At 56.2% G+C, this 15,543-nt stretch overlaps 2 protein-coding genes across 3 annotated transcripts; one reads left to right on the forward strand and one right to left on the reverse strand.

Moving 5' to 3' along the window:
* Window positions 1-171: 171 nt before the first annotated feature.
* On the reverse strand, window positions 172-3,169 carry LOC138116449 (ras-related and estrogen-regulated growth inhibitor-like protein). The gene is made up of 4 exons (XM_069025785.1): window positions 2,962-3,169; window positions 2,487-2,540; window positions 2,143-2,219; window positions 172-1,584 (listed from the first exon to the last, which is right to left on the reverse strand). The coding sequence occupies exons 1-4, from the start codon at window positions 3,098-3,100 to the stop codon at window positions 1,159-1,161; spliced, it is 696 nt and encodes a 231-aa protein (XP_068881886.1). The 5' UTR covers window positions 3,101-3,169; the 3' UTR covers window positions 172-1,158.
* A 741-nt stretch (window positions 3,170-3,910) lies between these two features.
* KIF7 (kinesin family member 7) lies at window positions 3,911-14,777 on the forward strand. Of its 2 annotated transcripts, none has more exons than XM_069025911.1 (18): window positions 3,911-4,211; window positions 5,822-6,022; window positions 6,277-6,688; window positions 7,255-7,786; window positions 8,085-8,222; window positions 8,367-8,591; window positions 9,001-9,203; window positions 9,486-9,592; window positions 9,892-10,047; window positions 10,199-10,401; window positions 10,517-10,714; window positions 10,902-11,027; window positions 11,506-11,682; window positions 11,984-12,199; window positions 12,401-12,607; window positions 13,073-13,271; window positions 13,364-13,513; window positions 13,716-14,777. In XM_069025911.1, the coding sequence occupies exons 1-18, from the start codon at window positions 3,911-3,913 to the stop codon at window positions 14,099-14,101; spliced, it is 4,137 nt and encodes a 1,378-aa protein (XP_068882012.1). In that variant the 3' UTR covers window positions 14,102-14,777. The 2 variants fall into 2 exon arrangements, with proteins under 2 accessions (XP_068882012.1, XP_068882013.1); XM_069025912.1 differs by having other exon boundaries at window positions 13,719-14,777.
* The last annotated feature ends 766 nt before the right edge of the window (window positions 14,778-15,543 follow it).

Consider the following 15,543-nt stretch of genomic DNA (forward strand, 5'->3'; position numbering starts at 1 on the left):
TGAGACCCCCAACTCAGGGCCAGGGGAGCGGGTGTGGGAAACATCCCGTTACATTCCCTGTGGGTAGCTGCCACAGGAATAGTGGGTGCTCATGCCCAGCACGGTACGTGTCTCTTCCCATGCCCCAAGTACAAATTCACAGCTCCAAGGAGCCGGGGCTTCCTGCCAAAGACAATTTATTGCATTTCCAGAAGAACACAGCAGAGAAATCAGTGTCCATTCAGCACGCACAAACCCTCTTCCAACACACTGCTTTCCCAGGGCTCAAAGGGAAGGGTTTGGGAGAGGCAGGGAAAAACCTCCCAGCAGGAGAAGGGTTCATCGAGGAGCCCAGCAACCCCTTTCCCCACCTCCTTTCCTCCCCGGGGACTGGCAGCCCTACAGAAGGAGTGGCTTGGGAAGGCGCGTGGTGCGATCCCCATCCTGGGAACGAGCCCCCCGCCTGGCTTTTCCCAGGCACAGCCTGTACAGCACTCGCCTGCTCAAGGGAAACGGCTGCGATCGCTGAAAGGCTGTGGGGGAGAAGGCCACGAGTTCAAAAGCAAGGCGGGGGGATGGGAAGCACCAGCCCTCACCAAAATGCTCCAGGACTGCCAGTGCCATGGGCTCTGGGACACTCACACGGTGATACAGACGTGGGAACTACCAGTGCCTCCTCAGCGGAGAAACCACCTCCTCTCCAGCTCATGGGTGCTCCAGGGTTACTGAAGAGGATCCTGATGAGTGTTAAAGAGGAATAAGGATCCCAGGGTAGGAGGGGAGAGACAGGGAGTCATGTGCTGCACAAAGCAGGATAGCTTCCCTACTCACTGACAGCCTGGGCAGTCCTGCTGCAGAAGCTAGGGATGCTGCTGCCTGGAGCTTTGGCAAAATCACCCCACGTTTTCCAGTGCTGGAGGACAGGAGAAGAAAGCAGGAGGCACCTAAAAAGCTGGTACAGCAAAGAGATGAGACTGTCCCATGGCAGAGCCAAGAGTAACACACTACAGTCCTCGGCTGCACTGGCTGTGCATGGCAGGACACCCAGACCCTGACGCTAGGAGGACAGCAAGGAACCCGTCACACTCATGGAAAGACACACACCATCTCCATGGGCACCCAGTGAGGAGGTTGGGCCCAGCTGGGCAGCACAGAGGGCAGCAACATCCGTGCAGTAGCTCAGAGGGAGTCCGTTCGCTTACGGGCAAACACAGCCGACATGGTCTTGACGATGCCACGGATCCCTGTACCCTTCTTCAGGGCCAGCTTGGTGTCTGGGATACGCTTGGCCAGTCCATGGAAGACCATGAGGGCCCCGTGATAAGCCTCAGCTGCAGAGACCTCATAGAAACCGCAGTCTAAAGAGAGGGCCAGGAGCCGCCCCTCCTCGCTGGACACCACCCGTTGGTGGTGCAGGTCCCGTTTGTTGCCCACAATGACAATGGGCACCTTCTCCTGGCTCTGCCCCTCCTTGGCTGCCTTGATGAACTGGATTTTGAGGGGCAGGATGTTGAAGCTGGCACGGTCACAGATACTGTAGACCAGGACAAAGCTGTCTGCCCACTGGATTCGCTTCTCCTCTGAGGAGCCATCCTCTGCTTGCTCCTGGGGAAAGAGGAAAGGAAGGGCTGTTTTATTGGGCCCCCTCCCTCCACGCCTGCCTGCTAGAAGAGGGCACTCCTGAGGTTGGCAGGACAGGGATGGCTAGAGAACAGCAAAAGGGCAGAGAGAAAGAGGAGTACTGAGGAGGGCAGAGCAGCACCTGGCAGACCTCACAACAGAGGAACAATTCAGCTTTCAGCATCACACCCTAACCCTAACCCTCACCCAGCTGCCAAGCACTGCAGGCTGTAGGGGGTAAGAGTGTGGGGACCTCAGAGCAGCACCTGCACTTCTTTAGCACAGTCCTGTATTAGCATCAGTGCTTCAGCTCCAGTGTTCTCAGCCAGAGGGCCATTGGGCTACGGTAACTACTGCTACCCTGTCAGCAACACTGCTGCCCTGCGCTTGGCAGGTGAGAAGGGTTCCATCCCCTATGAAACTCTGATCTGAGAGCTTTGCTCAACTGCACCTCCCAGCCTGTGGTTCCCCATAGGTAACATCCAGTAAAGGGGTTTTTTGTCCCTGGGGTTGAAACGGGTGATAGGAATGGAGCCCTCTCACCTGGGAATTGGGGACGTCCCAGATGTGGAAGAGAATCTCTCGGCCATCCACAGTCAGGTTGTGGCTGTAGATGAATTCTGCCCCCCATAAAAGAAAAAAAAAAAATTGTCATCTTCATGGTGTCACCAGCTGCCACCCTGGACCTTTTGCACCCCAGAGAAGCAGTTCCAGAGCAAATAGATGGGTCACTGAACAAATACAACACTGAGCCCCTGCGAGCAGGCAAAGGTTCTGGAGAAAGGCAGGAGAGGATGGGCTGCAATGAAATCCCACAGGCAGAAGCAGGGTTGTCTCTCAACCCCAGTCCCTACTGGGAACTGGCCAGGACCTGGCCTGGCACTCACCCATGTCTCCGTACTCTCCAATAAAACGCCGGGTCAGGAAACGCACGGTCAGAGCTGCAGAGGGAAGGATAGGAATCATCAGAATAACCCTAAACCTGGAGGACTCTCTTTTCTAAATCCAGAGCAGAGTCAGGCACCATCCCGTTGTAAACTCCTACAAGCAAGAACGACCTCTGAGTTTCCCCCAGCCACCAGCAGGTCTGTGAGTGCAGCAGAGGCACAGCACGAACCGAAGCATCAGCATGACCCGGAGCATCAGCAAACTGCAGCTCAGTGCAAAATACCTTCCCCTGTCATTCACCGGCTGCCTACAAGGTTGTGCTCAGCTTCCCCACCTTGAATCACAGCTGCACCCCAGGGCTCAGCCCCATCTCATCAATTTGCTCCGTGGGCTGTTCCCTGCCACTCGTCCTCCAAACACCGCTGCAGTTTTCAGCCTGGGAATCCCCTGTTCCAGTTCACGGTCAGTTCTCACCTGATTTCCCTACGTTGTCTGCTCCCATGACAAGGACGTTTACTTCCATCTTCAGGGCAGTGGGGCCGGGCACTTCCATGAGGGCAGGGTGGTCGGGGGTGAAGCTGGTGCTGCGGCGCAGTGGGAGCCGGAGCCCCATGCCGAGCGTGGCCGTGCCCCTCCGGCAGTCCCAGCCGTGTGTACAACTCCGCTCGGCACAGCCGACAGTCCAGCGCTTCCCACGGCACCCGGGGGACCCACGAGGCCCATACCCCTCCCCGCAGCCGCAGGGGCGGTGCAGAGGGAACTGCAGGCAGCCGGATGAAAAACTTTGTCATCGCTCAGATTGTCCTGAACATACGTCAGTGGCTGAGCCGGCCCTGCCAGCCCCCAGCACGGCGGGCGGCCGGGAAGCACCAGCTGTCTGCACCAGCTGCTCCGCAAACTGCATCCCAGGAGGTGCCCACGCCTCCACCTCAAGCACTTTGTGCCTCGGCAGGGCCAGGTAGCCCCTTCTCCCTTCCCCACGGTGATCGTGGGAATGTCTGCGAGGAGTGGAGGAGTGTCACAAGTGCTGGGGTGTCTCGCCAGCGATGAAGCAGCTCATGAGAGGTGTGAGTCCCCTGTGCCTGACGGAGCATCTCACGGGTGGGGCAACTGTGTTTCACCACAGATGGAACACCTCACGATTAACGGGGTCTCGCACGTGACGAAGCATCTCACGAGGGACGGAGTCCCTTGTGAGTGGGGAAGCATCCCAAGAGTGATGGAGCTCCTCCCGAGTGACGGAGCTCCTCGGGAGCACCGGGGAGCCGCCGCGCAACCCCCAGAGCCCACGAGCATCGCCCGCTGCCGCCGGCCGCTCTCCCCGGGATGCAGCGAGGACCGGCCGCATCCTCCTTCCCTCCCTCCCTCCCTTCCCGGCGCCGGGAGGAGCCGCTGACGCCATCGCGGCGCGCCCGGCGCGGCCATGGCGGCGGAGGCGGCGGCGGTGCGGGTGGCGGTGCGGGTGCGGCCGCTGCTGCCCCGGGAGGCGCTGCGGGGACACCGGCCCTGCCTGCGGGGCGATGCCAGCACCGGCGAGGTGGCGCTGGGCCGCCGCCGGTTCCGCTTCGCCGCCGTGCTGCCCGAGGCGGCGGGGCAGGCGGCCGTGTACCGGGCCTGCGTCCAGCCGCTGCTGCGCGCCTTCTTCCGCGGCTTCAACGCCACCGTCTTCGCCTACGGGCAGACCGGCTCCGGAAAGACCTACACCATCGGGGAGGCCAGCGTCGGTGAGTCTCGCCGGGACCGGAGGTGCCGTGCCCGCCGGCATCCCTGCTCCGCCGGCATCCCTGTCCCGCCGGCATCCCTGGTCCTCCGGCATCCCTGGTCCTCCGGCATCCCTGCTCCGCCGGCATCCCTGCTCCGCCGGCATCCCTGTCCCGCCGGCATCCCTGGTCCTCCGGCATCCCTGCTTCGTCGGCATCCCTGCTTCGTCGGCATCCCTGCTCCGCCGGCATCCCTGCTCCGCCGGCATCCCTGCTCCGTCGGCATCCCTGTCCCGCCGGCATCCCTGTCCCGCCGGCATCCCTGCTCCGCCGGCATCCCTGTCCCGCCGGCGTCCCTGCTCCATCAGCAGCCCTGTCCCGCCGGCATCCCTGTCCCGCCAACATCCCTGCTCCACCGGCATCCCTGCTCCACCGGCATCCCTGCTTCGCCAGAATCCCTGTCCCTCCAGAATCCCTGCTCCACAAGCATCCCTGTCCCACCAGCATCCCCACCAGCCTCACATCACCACCTCCTTCCATCGCCACCTCCTTCCATCCCCAGCCAAGCCACCCACACCACCATTATCCCAGCCATCTCTCCCAACCCACCAGCCTCACCAATGCTGCTGTCCACACCCATTTCAGCACCTTTGCTCTCTCTACCCAAACCCAACTGCATCATCATCTCCATCACTTCCAGTATCACTCCCAAACACCCTGCCAGCCCCTCCAGCTCAAGCCAACCCCCCCCCGTACCCCCAGCAGCCTTTCCTTCCCCCCTACCTTTGTTGCTGCAGCCAACCCCCATGGACACATTTGAGATCAGAGTGTGTAGGTTTCTCCTCTTTCACCGCAGGACAAGTGACAGGACCTGGTCCTCCACCAGCTCTGGAGGTGGTGGTGATAGTCTTAGGTCCTGAAATAAACCTGAAGGAGAGGGAGGTTTGCAAGTGTTAATCCTGTTAGTTTCTTTATATGAAGGAAATGGAGAAAGAGGAAACTTCTTCATTCTGATTTAACGGCATTGTGGTTTCTTACAGAGGATGTACTGTAAATATTTCAGTCATCTTTACTTAATTGCATCATTTGTAAACACTAAATTGTTTCATACTTTTAATCTACCTCTGTTTTCAGTCTCCCATTTCAGGCTATCATTGCACCAAATTTCGGAATTGCCATTTTACATGGCTGTTGGAGACGAAAGGAAAAACATTTAAAGTTCAGGCAGCAGAGTGCTGTGGTCAGATACAAGCAAGCTCCAAGCACCAAAAAACCCCCTTCTTGGAGCTGGAAAAAGTTGTGGAGTCATGTTGGCTTCAAAGCACAGCACACTGTAGCTGCAGGCATAGTGTTTGATACTCACTAAAATGCTAGGTGCTTTTTCCTTCTTGAGGAAGGACTGGAAACAAGCAGCTTTGCTGGAATCCAGCACAGCAGTGGGATAGGATTTGCCCAGAGGTCTTGTGGGATGTTTAACCCAGGCTATGAGGGCTGAGCAGTGGGAGAGCTGTGAGGCTGCTCCTTTCCAGCTGACGTGTGCTGCAGGCAGGCTTCTGACCACAGCTCTGTCCCCAGCCAGCGTGGGCTCCCTGGACATTCCCTGCTCTCCGTGAGCGTGTGCCTCTCTTTGCCAGCTTCCATCAATGAAGATGAGCAGGGCATCATCCCACGAGCCATGGCCGAGACCTTCAGGCTCATCGATGAGAATGACCTGATCGACTACACAGTCCGAGTGTCCTACCTGGAAGTGTACAAGGAGGAGTTTCGGGACTTGCTGCAGGTGGATACAGCCAGCAAAGACATCCAGATCCGGGAGGATGACAAGGGGAACATTGGTATGTGTGGCTGTGCATGCATGGGCTCCTTTTCTCCCCATGTTGTAGGCCAGAGTTGGGTTATCTATCCATGAAGGCAGAGCCAGGTCTTCTCCCTCCATCCCTTTGTCTCCTGCAGCAGTTTGCTGTGTTTGGTCCTGAAAGCCGGTCTGGGCAAGGCCCAGTACAGGCAGGGTGACAGCAGCAGGCTGTGCAGAGGAGCTGCATCCTCGGGCAGCCCATCTCTCCCAGCCGCAGCTGCCTTTGCTTTGCAGTGCTCTGCGGTGTGAAGGAGTCAGAAGTGGAAGGGCTGGATGAGGTGCTGAGCCTGCTGGAGATGGGGAACACAGCCAAGCACACGGGAGCCACCCACATCAACAGGCAGTCGAGCCGCTCGCACACCATCTTCACAGTGACCATGGAGCAGCGGCGTGGGGCTGGCCGGCTGCCCCTGCACCACCGCCCCCCCGCTGTCCCCGCCGCCGGACAGGTCCTGGTGTCCAAGTTTCATTTTGTGGATCTGGCGGGCTCAGAGCGAATTGTGAAGACGGGAAACACAGGGGAGAGGCTGAAGGAGAGCATCCAGATCAACTGCGGCCTCCTGGCCTTGGGCAACGTCATCAGTGCCTTGGGAGATCCTCGGAGAAAGACCACCCACATCCCATACAGGGACTCCAAAATTACCAGGTACCACTGGGACCAGGACTTTCCACATCTCACGGGCTCAGTTAACAGGTCTGCTCTCTCTGCAGGTTTTTGTGTAGGGAATCTCGAGGAGCAATGAGGCCAGGATAGAAATGGCAGGCCTAGCTCATTGCAGTGCTGGAGAAGATGAGGCTTGCATGAGTCATGCTGCTGAAGCTGAGATGAGGTGTTGCTGTGGGTTATCCTGCCCTTCCTGCCGGGCAGGGAATAAAAACTACTTACAGTAGGCTCAGCTCATGGTCCACAGTTAGTTCTTTGCTCGAGCAGGTGGCCTTTGCAGTCTCCAGCAGGAGCCCTGGCAGCACATACCTAGCAGCAATCACAGAGTCAGGGAGCTCCCAACCTCAGGAGTTACGTGGATGGAAACTTGCCGTGGTGCAAACTGCTAATCCTCTGCTTAATGATTCCACTCACCTCACTAGTGCCAAACCACCTGCAGAGGAAGGCCATCATTTTCCTTCAGCTTAACCTCTGAAAAGGGTTGCAAACGTTCTGTTTCCTGTGTTATTTTGTATTTCCGCTATTTTAATCCCTGTGCTCTCCCTTAGGATCCTGAAAGACTCTCTGGGGGGGAACGCCCAGACCGTGATGATAGCCTGTGTCAGCCCATCATCCTCTGACTTCGACGAGAGCCTCAACACTCTGAATTACGCCAACCGGGCTCAGAACATCCAGAACAAGGCGGTGGTGAACTGCCGCAAGGAGACGGAGCACATCGAGGAGCTCCACCTGCAGATAAAGAACCTGCAGAAGGCGCTGGAGCAGCGGCAGCGCTCCGAGACCCGCATCATCCACCGCTCGGCCGGCACCAAGCGCTGCGCGCCGGACGCCACGGCCCGGCTGCTGGCCGAGTGCGCCCATTACCGCACCTGCACCGACGCCGCGTACCGGCTGCTCACGGAGCTCCAGGAGGACAGCAACCTCACCGTGGAGCAGGTGCTGCGCCTTAAGGAGTGGCTGTGCGCGGTGGAGAGTGAGAGGAGCGAGCTGACCTCAGCCGGGCTGGATAGCGGCATTGAGAGCACCTCCATGGAAGATCAGGGCGCTGAGGCACAAGGCTCAAAGCTGGCAAAAGCCCAGGTAATGGGGGTGTTACAGCTCTGAGGTTGGGTTCGTCTCATGGCCACAGCAGCCCCAGCGTGGCATGATGGAAGGGTCAGGAGAGGGATGGGAGGAGAAGCAACCTGTCCAGGAGGCCCTAGGGAGGCAGAAGGACATGGTCATCCCAGCAGGGAGGGAGAAATTGGATTCAGCTGCAGCTGAGATGTATTTCACAGGAAAAATCTGGGTCTGCAGAGCTGTTGTGTCCTTACAGAGTTCAGCATGGGAAGGGCCAAGGTGGATGCTGATGCTGCCTCTCTTTTTTTTTGCGGAGCAGGTGAGCACCGAGAAGAAGTGTGAGTCCATCAAAGACGAGCAAGTGGCCAAGCTGCAGAGGCAAGTGGAACGCCTGGAGGAGGAGAACCGTGATTTCCTGGCTGCCCTGGAGGATGCTATGGAACAGTATAAGCTGCAGGTATTTCTGGGCTCTGCTCTCCCTGTAGGACCTGCCCCACTCCTCCCCTTCGTGCCCAGGGGCGGTCAGCCCAGCTTTCAGATTCCTCTGCAGTAGGTCTCAGATCAACATGTATGTAACCATATTTTTCTCATTGTTTCCTAGAGTGACAAACTGCAGGAGCAGCAGGATAAGATCTCAGAGCTGCATGTACGCTTGGAGATGGCAATGCCAAACTTGTGTGTGCCAGGACTGCTGGAAAATCTTCACCTGGTGACGGCCAGCCAGAGACCTCACACGGCCCCACTGGATGCTGCCCCATCCCATGGCCTTGGTGGGGTTCCCTCAGGGCTGCTTCCTGAGCAGACAGGAAGAGCTCTTTGCAAGAAGGTGAGGACACGAGGCTGTGCCATTGAAGAATTGCTGCCTCTTCACCTGTCTGCTCCCCACTGTAGGAGTTGCTTTTTCCCTGATGTTGAATGTGGCCCTTGTCAGAAGCGTAGTCCAGAGGACTGTGCTCAGTGTTCAAATCCAGAGTTTTACAGCTCTGGCCAAAACAGCCCAGCTTCAAAACTGAGGCTTTTATTTTGATGTTGTGGGTGAGTCCCAGATTTGTTCAGTGTCTGAGCAGCAGAAGCACAGGCAGCTGGGTCTGGCAACACACCAGTTCTCCTGAAAATACCCTCAACTCCATTTTGTTGCTTTTCTTTATGTCTAGCGGTGATGCTCAGCTGGGAGCCGCTTTTTCTAACACGGGCTCTCACACAGCTTGTTTCCTCTTTCCCATTCTGTGCCCCAGAAGCTCAGCAGCAGCTCCTCCTTGCAGAAGGAGGAGCCAGCAGGCTGGCAGCCGAACCACGCCCAGCGCCCGGCTGGCGATCCTGAGGTCAGAGATGTGGTGCTGCAGAGGGAGCTCAGCCAGGACTTGGAGAAGGCATCGGAACTGTCCTCAGGAGAGGAGCTGGAGGAATGGGAACGGAAACGGTCCCTGTCCCAGCGCCGGTGAGTTGGGGCTGTCCCAGCCCTGTGCAGTGCCCTGGCAAGTGAGCTGGCTGTCCCACTGCTGCAGCTCTGCCCTCATGTCTGATGTAGGGACAGATGCTGCCTGAGGGATCAATGATGCTGCCCAGACACCTCACTGCTCCCTGGGGAGCTAATTAGCATCTCTCCTGACCACAGCTATTGTTTCCATCTCCTCCTGAAGCCTGTTGATCATAAGGGTCCTTACTGGGAATAGCTTTAGCACTGCCCAGACCAAATTGATTAATTTGCTTCTCCTTCTAGAAATGGGATCCAAAATTTGAGCAAGAAAGAGATTTTCAAGTTGAGTGAGGAGCCAAGTGGAGGCAATGCCCACTCAATTCAGGAGGAGCAGCTGGAGCTGTCAAAAGGCAAGTAGCAACCACAGGTTGTTGGACAATCTTCCATGGGCTGGCGGTGCTTCACTGGGTAATGTTGATGTCCCACCTGAGCCCAGAGGACAAAAATGGAGCAGTTGACAGTCCAGCTGCTTTCATAAGGGAGAAACTTGAACTCCTAGGGTCTGGCAAGGGTGTGTGTTTTGGTGGAAGCTTCAGGTGACTCTGGGCAATGCTGTGCCAGACTCTGGCTACAGATCCAATAACAGATCATCCTTCTGTCACCTGGCTGCTAAGATAGGACTTTCCTTACCTGGGAATCTGTGTTCTAGAGGTCTGTGGGAAGCGGGAGTCACTGCTTGGTTCCTGGGAGCGCCTGCCAGGGAAGGACTCTGAGTGGAGGCTGGTGCAAGCACAGCAGAAGATCCGAGAGCTGGCGATCAACATCCGCATGAAAGAGGAGCTGATCACGGAGCTCATTAAGACAGGTGCAGAGCTGACAGAAACCCTTCCCACTGGTTTCTCGCTTCTCTGGAGTGGCTAAAGGAAAGGGAACATTCAATGTCTGTAGCCAGAAATACTTGGGGAGGGGGAGAAAGGGTCAGGATCCTGGCTGTGAGAGAGGGGGCTGTGTTGCAGGTAAGGATGCCCAGGCTCTGAACAGGCAGTACAGCCAGAAGATCAGTGAGCTGGAGCAGGAAGCAGAGCAGGTGCGGACAGAGCTGAGCGACAGCCAGAAGCAGCTCCAGGAGCTGGAGGGCAAAGAGCCATGGGACCCCGGGGAGAAGCGCAAGCTGCAGGAGTACCGCACACGCGTGGCGGCCGCGCAGAGCAAGGCACAGGTGAGGGGGAAGGGCTCTGCCCACCCCAGCGCTGAGCAGGGGCAGAGTTGGGGGCGTCTCTGCAAAGGGCACCAGGGAGGTGCCGAGGCCAAGGGCGATTTTCACCCCCTGGCAGGTTCTGTGCAGGAAGAAGCAGGCGACGGAGAGGCTGGTGTCGCTGTCGGCACAGAGCGAGAAGCGCGTGCAGGAGCTGGAGAGGAACATTCAGCTGATGCGGCGGCAGCAGGGGCAGCTGCAGCGGCGGCTGCGTGAGGAGAGCGAGCAGAAACGGCGGCTGGAGACTGAGGTGCACAAGGGACAGCACCGAGTCAAGGTAGGAGAGGGCAGGAGCAGCTGTGCTTCTGTGGTGGTTGTGAGGATGACAGCGGGTGGGCTCTGGTGTGGTCTGTGATTTTCTCGGAGAGCATGAAGATGGAGAGTATCCAAAGAGGTAGAGAACGTAACCTCAGCCCTCACACCTCCCACTCCCTCCATGCTCATGGCTGCTTTTTCACACGCAGGAACTGGAACTGAAGCACGAGCAGCACCAGAAAATCCTGCGCATCAAAACAGAGGAAATTGCGGCTTTCCAGAGGAAGCGGCGGAGTGGCAGCAATGGTTCTGTCATCAGCCTGGAGCAGCAGCAGGTACAGACAGCAGGCCTTGCCTCCGCATTCCTGTTCAGAGGGGATGCTTGGAAGACTGCAGGCTGGTGGGGGAGATCTGAAAACAGGGACCTGAGCCCATCCTGCCCTTGAGAAGGACAGTCCATAATGTCATTTGCATCGAGTAGCAGAGGACTTAAGATCTTGTCTTACCCCCAGAACCAGGATCTCTCCTAAATCCTGGCATTGGTAAAGAAGCTTTGAAATTTTGTCTGTTAGCAGAAGGGTGGTGGGAGATGTGCCCTCCAAGAACTCCTTGACAACTGAGAATTTAGTTTAGCTTTGCCTCTTGGAGGAGCTGGAAGGATAAAAACCAGCAGAGTCCAGGCTGTGGGGGTTAGCAGAGATGAAATCGAGACTTTTGTTCTGATCTCAACCCCACTGCCCTTCAGTCCAGCAGTCCTGGGCATTGCTGCTGCTGTCTGCACACACACATGCCTTTTGCCTCTCCCTCCATCAGAAAATTGAGGAACAGAAGAAGTGGCTGGACATGGAGATGGATAAAGTTCTTGAGCAGCGCCGGGCCCTGGATGAGCTGGAAGATGAGCTGAGGAAGCGGGAAGCTATTGTGGCCAAAAAGGAAGCCCTGCTGCAGGAGAAGAATGGCCTGGAGAGCAAACGGCTGCGCTCCAGCCAGGTAGGACAGGAGTGTGACACCTCAACCCCGTGCTTCATTTCCAGCAGAGGTGGAGGCTGGAAGATGTAGGTGCCATCCTGGGTCTGGCAGAGGGCTGCAGGCCAGGATTAGGTGGTGTTGGGAAGTGGGTGGGAACTCTGTCTCTATGGAAGACTGGTTGTGCTGTGCCTCTGAGCTCGTTGGTTTGGTAGTCCTTGGCTTATGTCTGCCTGGGGGTCACTTGACCTACAGAGGGAGTAGAACGGGGCTGAGGGCCCAACTTGCCTTCAGAGTAGCTCCCCTTGAGCATCCTCTGCTGCAGGCCCTGACAGATGACATCGTGCGTGTGTCCAGCCGCCTGGAGCACCTGGAAAAGGAGCTGAGCGAGAAGAACGGGCAGCTGCGTCACGGCAGTGCCCACGACCAGCAGCAGATCCGCCAGGAGATCAACAGCCTGCGCCAGGAGAAGGACCAGCTGCTCAAACAGAGGCTGGAGCTCGACAACAAGCTGCGTCAGGGCACCCTGCTGTCCCCAGAGGTACCTCTGCTGGGGCTGGGGAGCACGAGGTTGTAGGAGAGAAGTAAAAACCTGAGCACAGGGTCATTAGCAGATGCTCCCCCACATCCCAAACGCTGCATATCCCAGCTTCCCACCATCACTATTGGGATGACAAGGTTAGGGCAGGGTGAAACAGAGCAAACCCTTTGCTCCCTAGTAACTGCAGCTCTGCCCTGGCAGGAAGAACGGATCTTGTTCCAGCTGGATGAGGCAATCGAGGCTCTGGATGCAGCCATTGAGTACAAGAATGAGTCCATCACGTGCAGGCAGCGAGTCCTGCGGGCCTCGGCCAGCCTGCTGTCCCAGTGTGAGATGAACCTCATGGCCAAGCTCAGCTACCTCTCCTCCTCTGAGACACGAGCTCTGCTCTGCAAGTACTTTGACAAGGTGGGAGACAACTGCCCTCTGTGCTGGTGGGAGCTGTATTTCATTTACTGGCTTTTAGTGATTACATTATTAGCCAGCCAGAGCACATAATGAAATTAACACAGCTTGAAAGCACTTGTTAACAGAAACTATGATCTGACCAAACTCTTGTTTTCCTCAGTTTCAAGCTTTCTCCTTGCATCATACTGTAGTTTTGCCTTGTAAACTCAGGCCACAAAGCCACAGCACCATGACCCCCAGCTGGGAGAGGGGCTTAACTAGTCATAGAATGCATGGATCCCTGCAGTGGCTCTGCCACATCCAGCCACATCTTGCTCTTCCCTCCACGAGGCAGCTCTGACATCCCAGCAGTACTAACCTTTGTAAGCTGTACCAAAAAACTAACTTGACTGGGGCTCAGTGGGGCAGGAAATCTTCCCAGGCATGAAGGAGCTGAAGTGTTCCTTCCTCTTGGGCCCTGCCCAGGTGGTGACACTGCGAGAGGATCAGCACAGACAGCACATTGCCTTCTCAGAGCTGGAGATGCAGCTGGAGGAGCAGCAGCAGCTGGTGTACTGGCTGGAGGCGGCTGTGGAGCGCCAGCGCCTGGAGATGGATCGCCAGCTCACCCTGCAGCAGAAGGAGCACGAGCAGAACATGCAGTTACTGCTGCAGCAGAGCCGTGGTAAACCCCCAGCTGCCCAAACAGGCAGCAGTGCCACTGCTTTGGTCTTTCACAGGATGCCCAGGCTGGAATAGCCTTGTTTTTTCTTGTAGAGCACATGGACGAGGGGCTGGCCAGCAGCAAGCTGCAGTATGAGGCGAGGATTCAGGTGCTGGAAAAGGAGCTGAGCCGTTACATGTGGGCAAACCAGGAGCTGAACCAGAGACTAAGTAACATGAACCCCCATCCTGGACAGACCAAAGGTGAGAGGAAACATAGGCTAGGGCTTTGCTGTTCCTGCCAAGTTAAAACGGAGTTTCAGTTCCCATGCCTGGCAGTGAGAGCTTGGAGCAGTCCAGAGCAGTGCATGTATAGGTCCTTTAGCAACTGCTATACAGCCACCAATTTTGATGAGGAAAGTAGGGATCCTGATACTCACCTCACTGTACCCTCAATTTTTCCCAGCAGGGATGGAGAGAAGCATTCATGGGGCTGGGGACAGAGCTGCCCCTGAGCTTGGCACCTGTGAGGAATCCAGCCTCAGGGAACAGCCCGTGCCTCCAGCTGTCGCTGAAGAGAGCCCTCGGGCCAGGGATGAGAGCAGGGACCTGGTTCATGCCCCTTTGCCCTCGACCTGGAGGCGTTCCTCGCTGCCCAACGAGAGCCCCGGTGACCTTCGGCAGAGGGACGCAGAGCACGCGCTGAGAGCGGGGCAGCCCCACGAGCTGCACCCACCGTGGAGCCTGGCTCCTGCTCCCAAAACCCGCCGGGAGCTGCGCAGAGCCAGCCTGAACATGAGCCCGGTGCCGTATCACCCAGCCATGATAGATGTGAGGAAAAACCCGCTCTAGAGACAGCCTTAACACTCACCTGGCACAGGGCAGGGAGCAGCGGGTGTTGCTGACCCCACAGGCCAGCCTGACTACGACCCTGTTACATTTCAGAGGCCTGAGAAAGATGGGACTTGTCATCCTAAGGGAGTTGAGGGTGTAAGGTGTGGGAGCACCAGCCTACATTCTCCACAGTGCTGCCAGTCCAGGCAGCAATGATGGGACTTTTTCTCTGCTCCCTCAGCAGCTTAAACACTATGAAGCAGGAGACACCTTCCTTCCAGGCCTCTTAACACTAAAAACTTGTTTACAATTTGGAATCCTCAGCTCAAGGGCTTGCTCAGCCCTGGCAGCTTCAGAGGGAGATGCTCTGCAGTCCTGCAGAATTTGTACATAGATTTTTGTAGTAACTTTGAGTTTTTTACATTTCTACTATAACTTTTCTAATAAAGCAGAGTGAGTTTTATGAAATGGTCACTTGTCAGAGGGGCCACGTACTCCAGCTATGTAGGAAAGGAGTTGTATTTAAATCTCACTGCATGGGAAGTCAGCTGCTGTCACAGTGTTGCCCTAATGTCTAAATACCTGCTTTAAGTAGTCCCAGCCAGATCTAGTAGGCCTCCTACATTAAATTGCCACAGGAAGAGCATCTCCAGCCAGCAGCAGAATTGTCTGAAACATCCATGATAAAAGTAACTCAGTGGTTCTGGTTTTCTGTTGCAGCCTGTAAGCTACTTTTAAGCAGGGTTTTAATATTCTGGAGAGAACTTCCAGTCTGGATTTAAGGGAGACTAAATATAATCCTGCATCTTAACACTTGACAGCTCATGAAGGGGGACATAAGTTTAACTCTGGCAGAGCAAGAAATGAAAGCCCAGAGATCTGCTTAAAGAAGGGCAAGGGGCAGGGGCAAAGGGCTGCTTGACTACCTGACCCTAAAAACAAGCCACTGCTTCAGCCTGAAATCATGAGAACAGCTACCACAACCACTACTTAAGGGGTAACACAGCACATGAAAAGCCAGCATCTGTTCTAAGAACCACCTTCTGATCTCCTGCATCATTGACCTTGCCTGTAGTGGTGTCACAGTGAGGGGGGGATATTACTGAGGGCTCTGGCTGTGGCTGAGCTGCACAAGATTAAGTTCAGAGACTTTACTTCCTGCTGTTGAAAACAAAGATCTTCAATAGGGAAAATAACAAATCCATCCTACTTGGAAGTAAGTAGTAGATTTAGAGCTCCATGCTTGTCACTCGACGTCCTTGAAGCAGGTGCAGCTCTCCCAGAAGCAAAACAATCCCTGTTAAGCACAGGATTCCACCCCTCTTCCCAGCAGGAAACGAACAGCTTTCCTGCAACGAATAGTGTGTCCAGGAAACAAGCTCCACTCAATCCCATCTAGCCCCTCAAAGCCTTAAAGCAACCTAACAAACCTCTGGTTTCCCATGCCCTGTTTTAGGATG

The sequence above is a fragment of the Aphelocoma coerulescens genome, chromosome 10 (assembly GCF_041296385.1).
Source record: "Aphelocoma coerulescens isolate FSJ_1873_10779 chromosome 10, UR_Acoe_1.0, whole genome shotgun sequence".
NCBI lineage: Eukaryota > Metazoa > Chordata > Aves > Passeriformes > Corvidae > Aphelocoma > Aphelocoma coerulescens.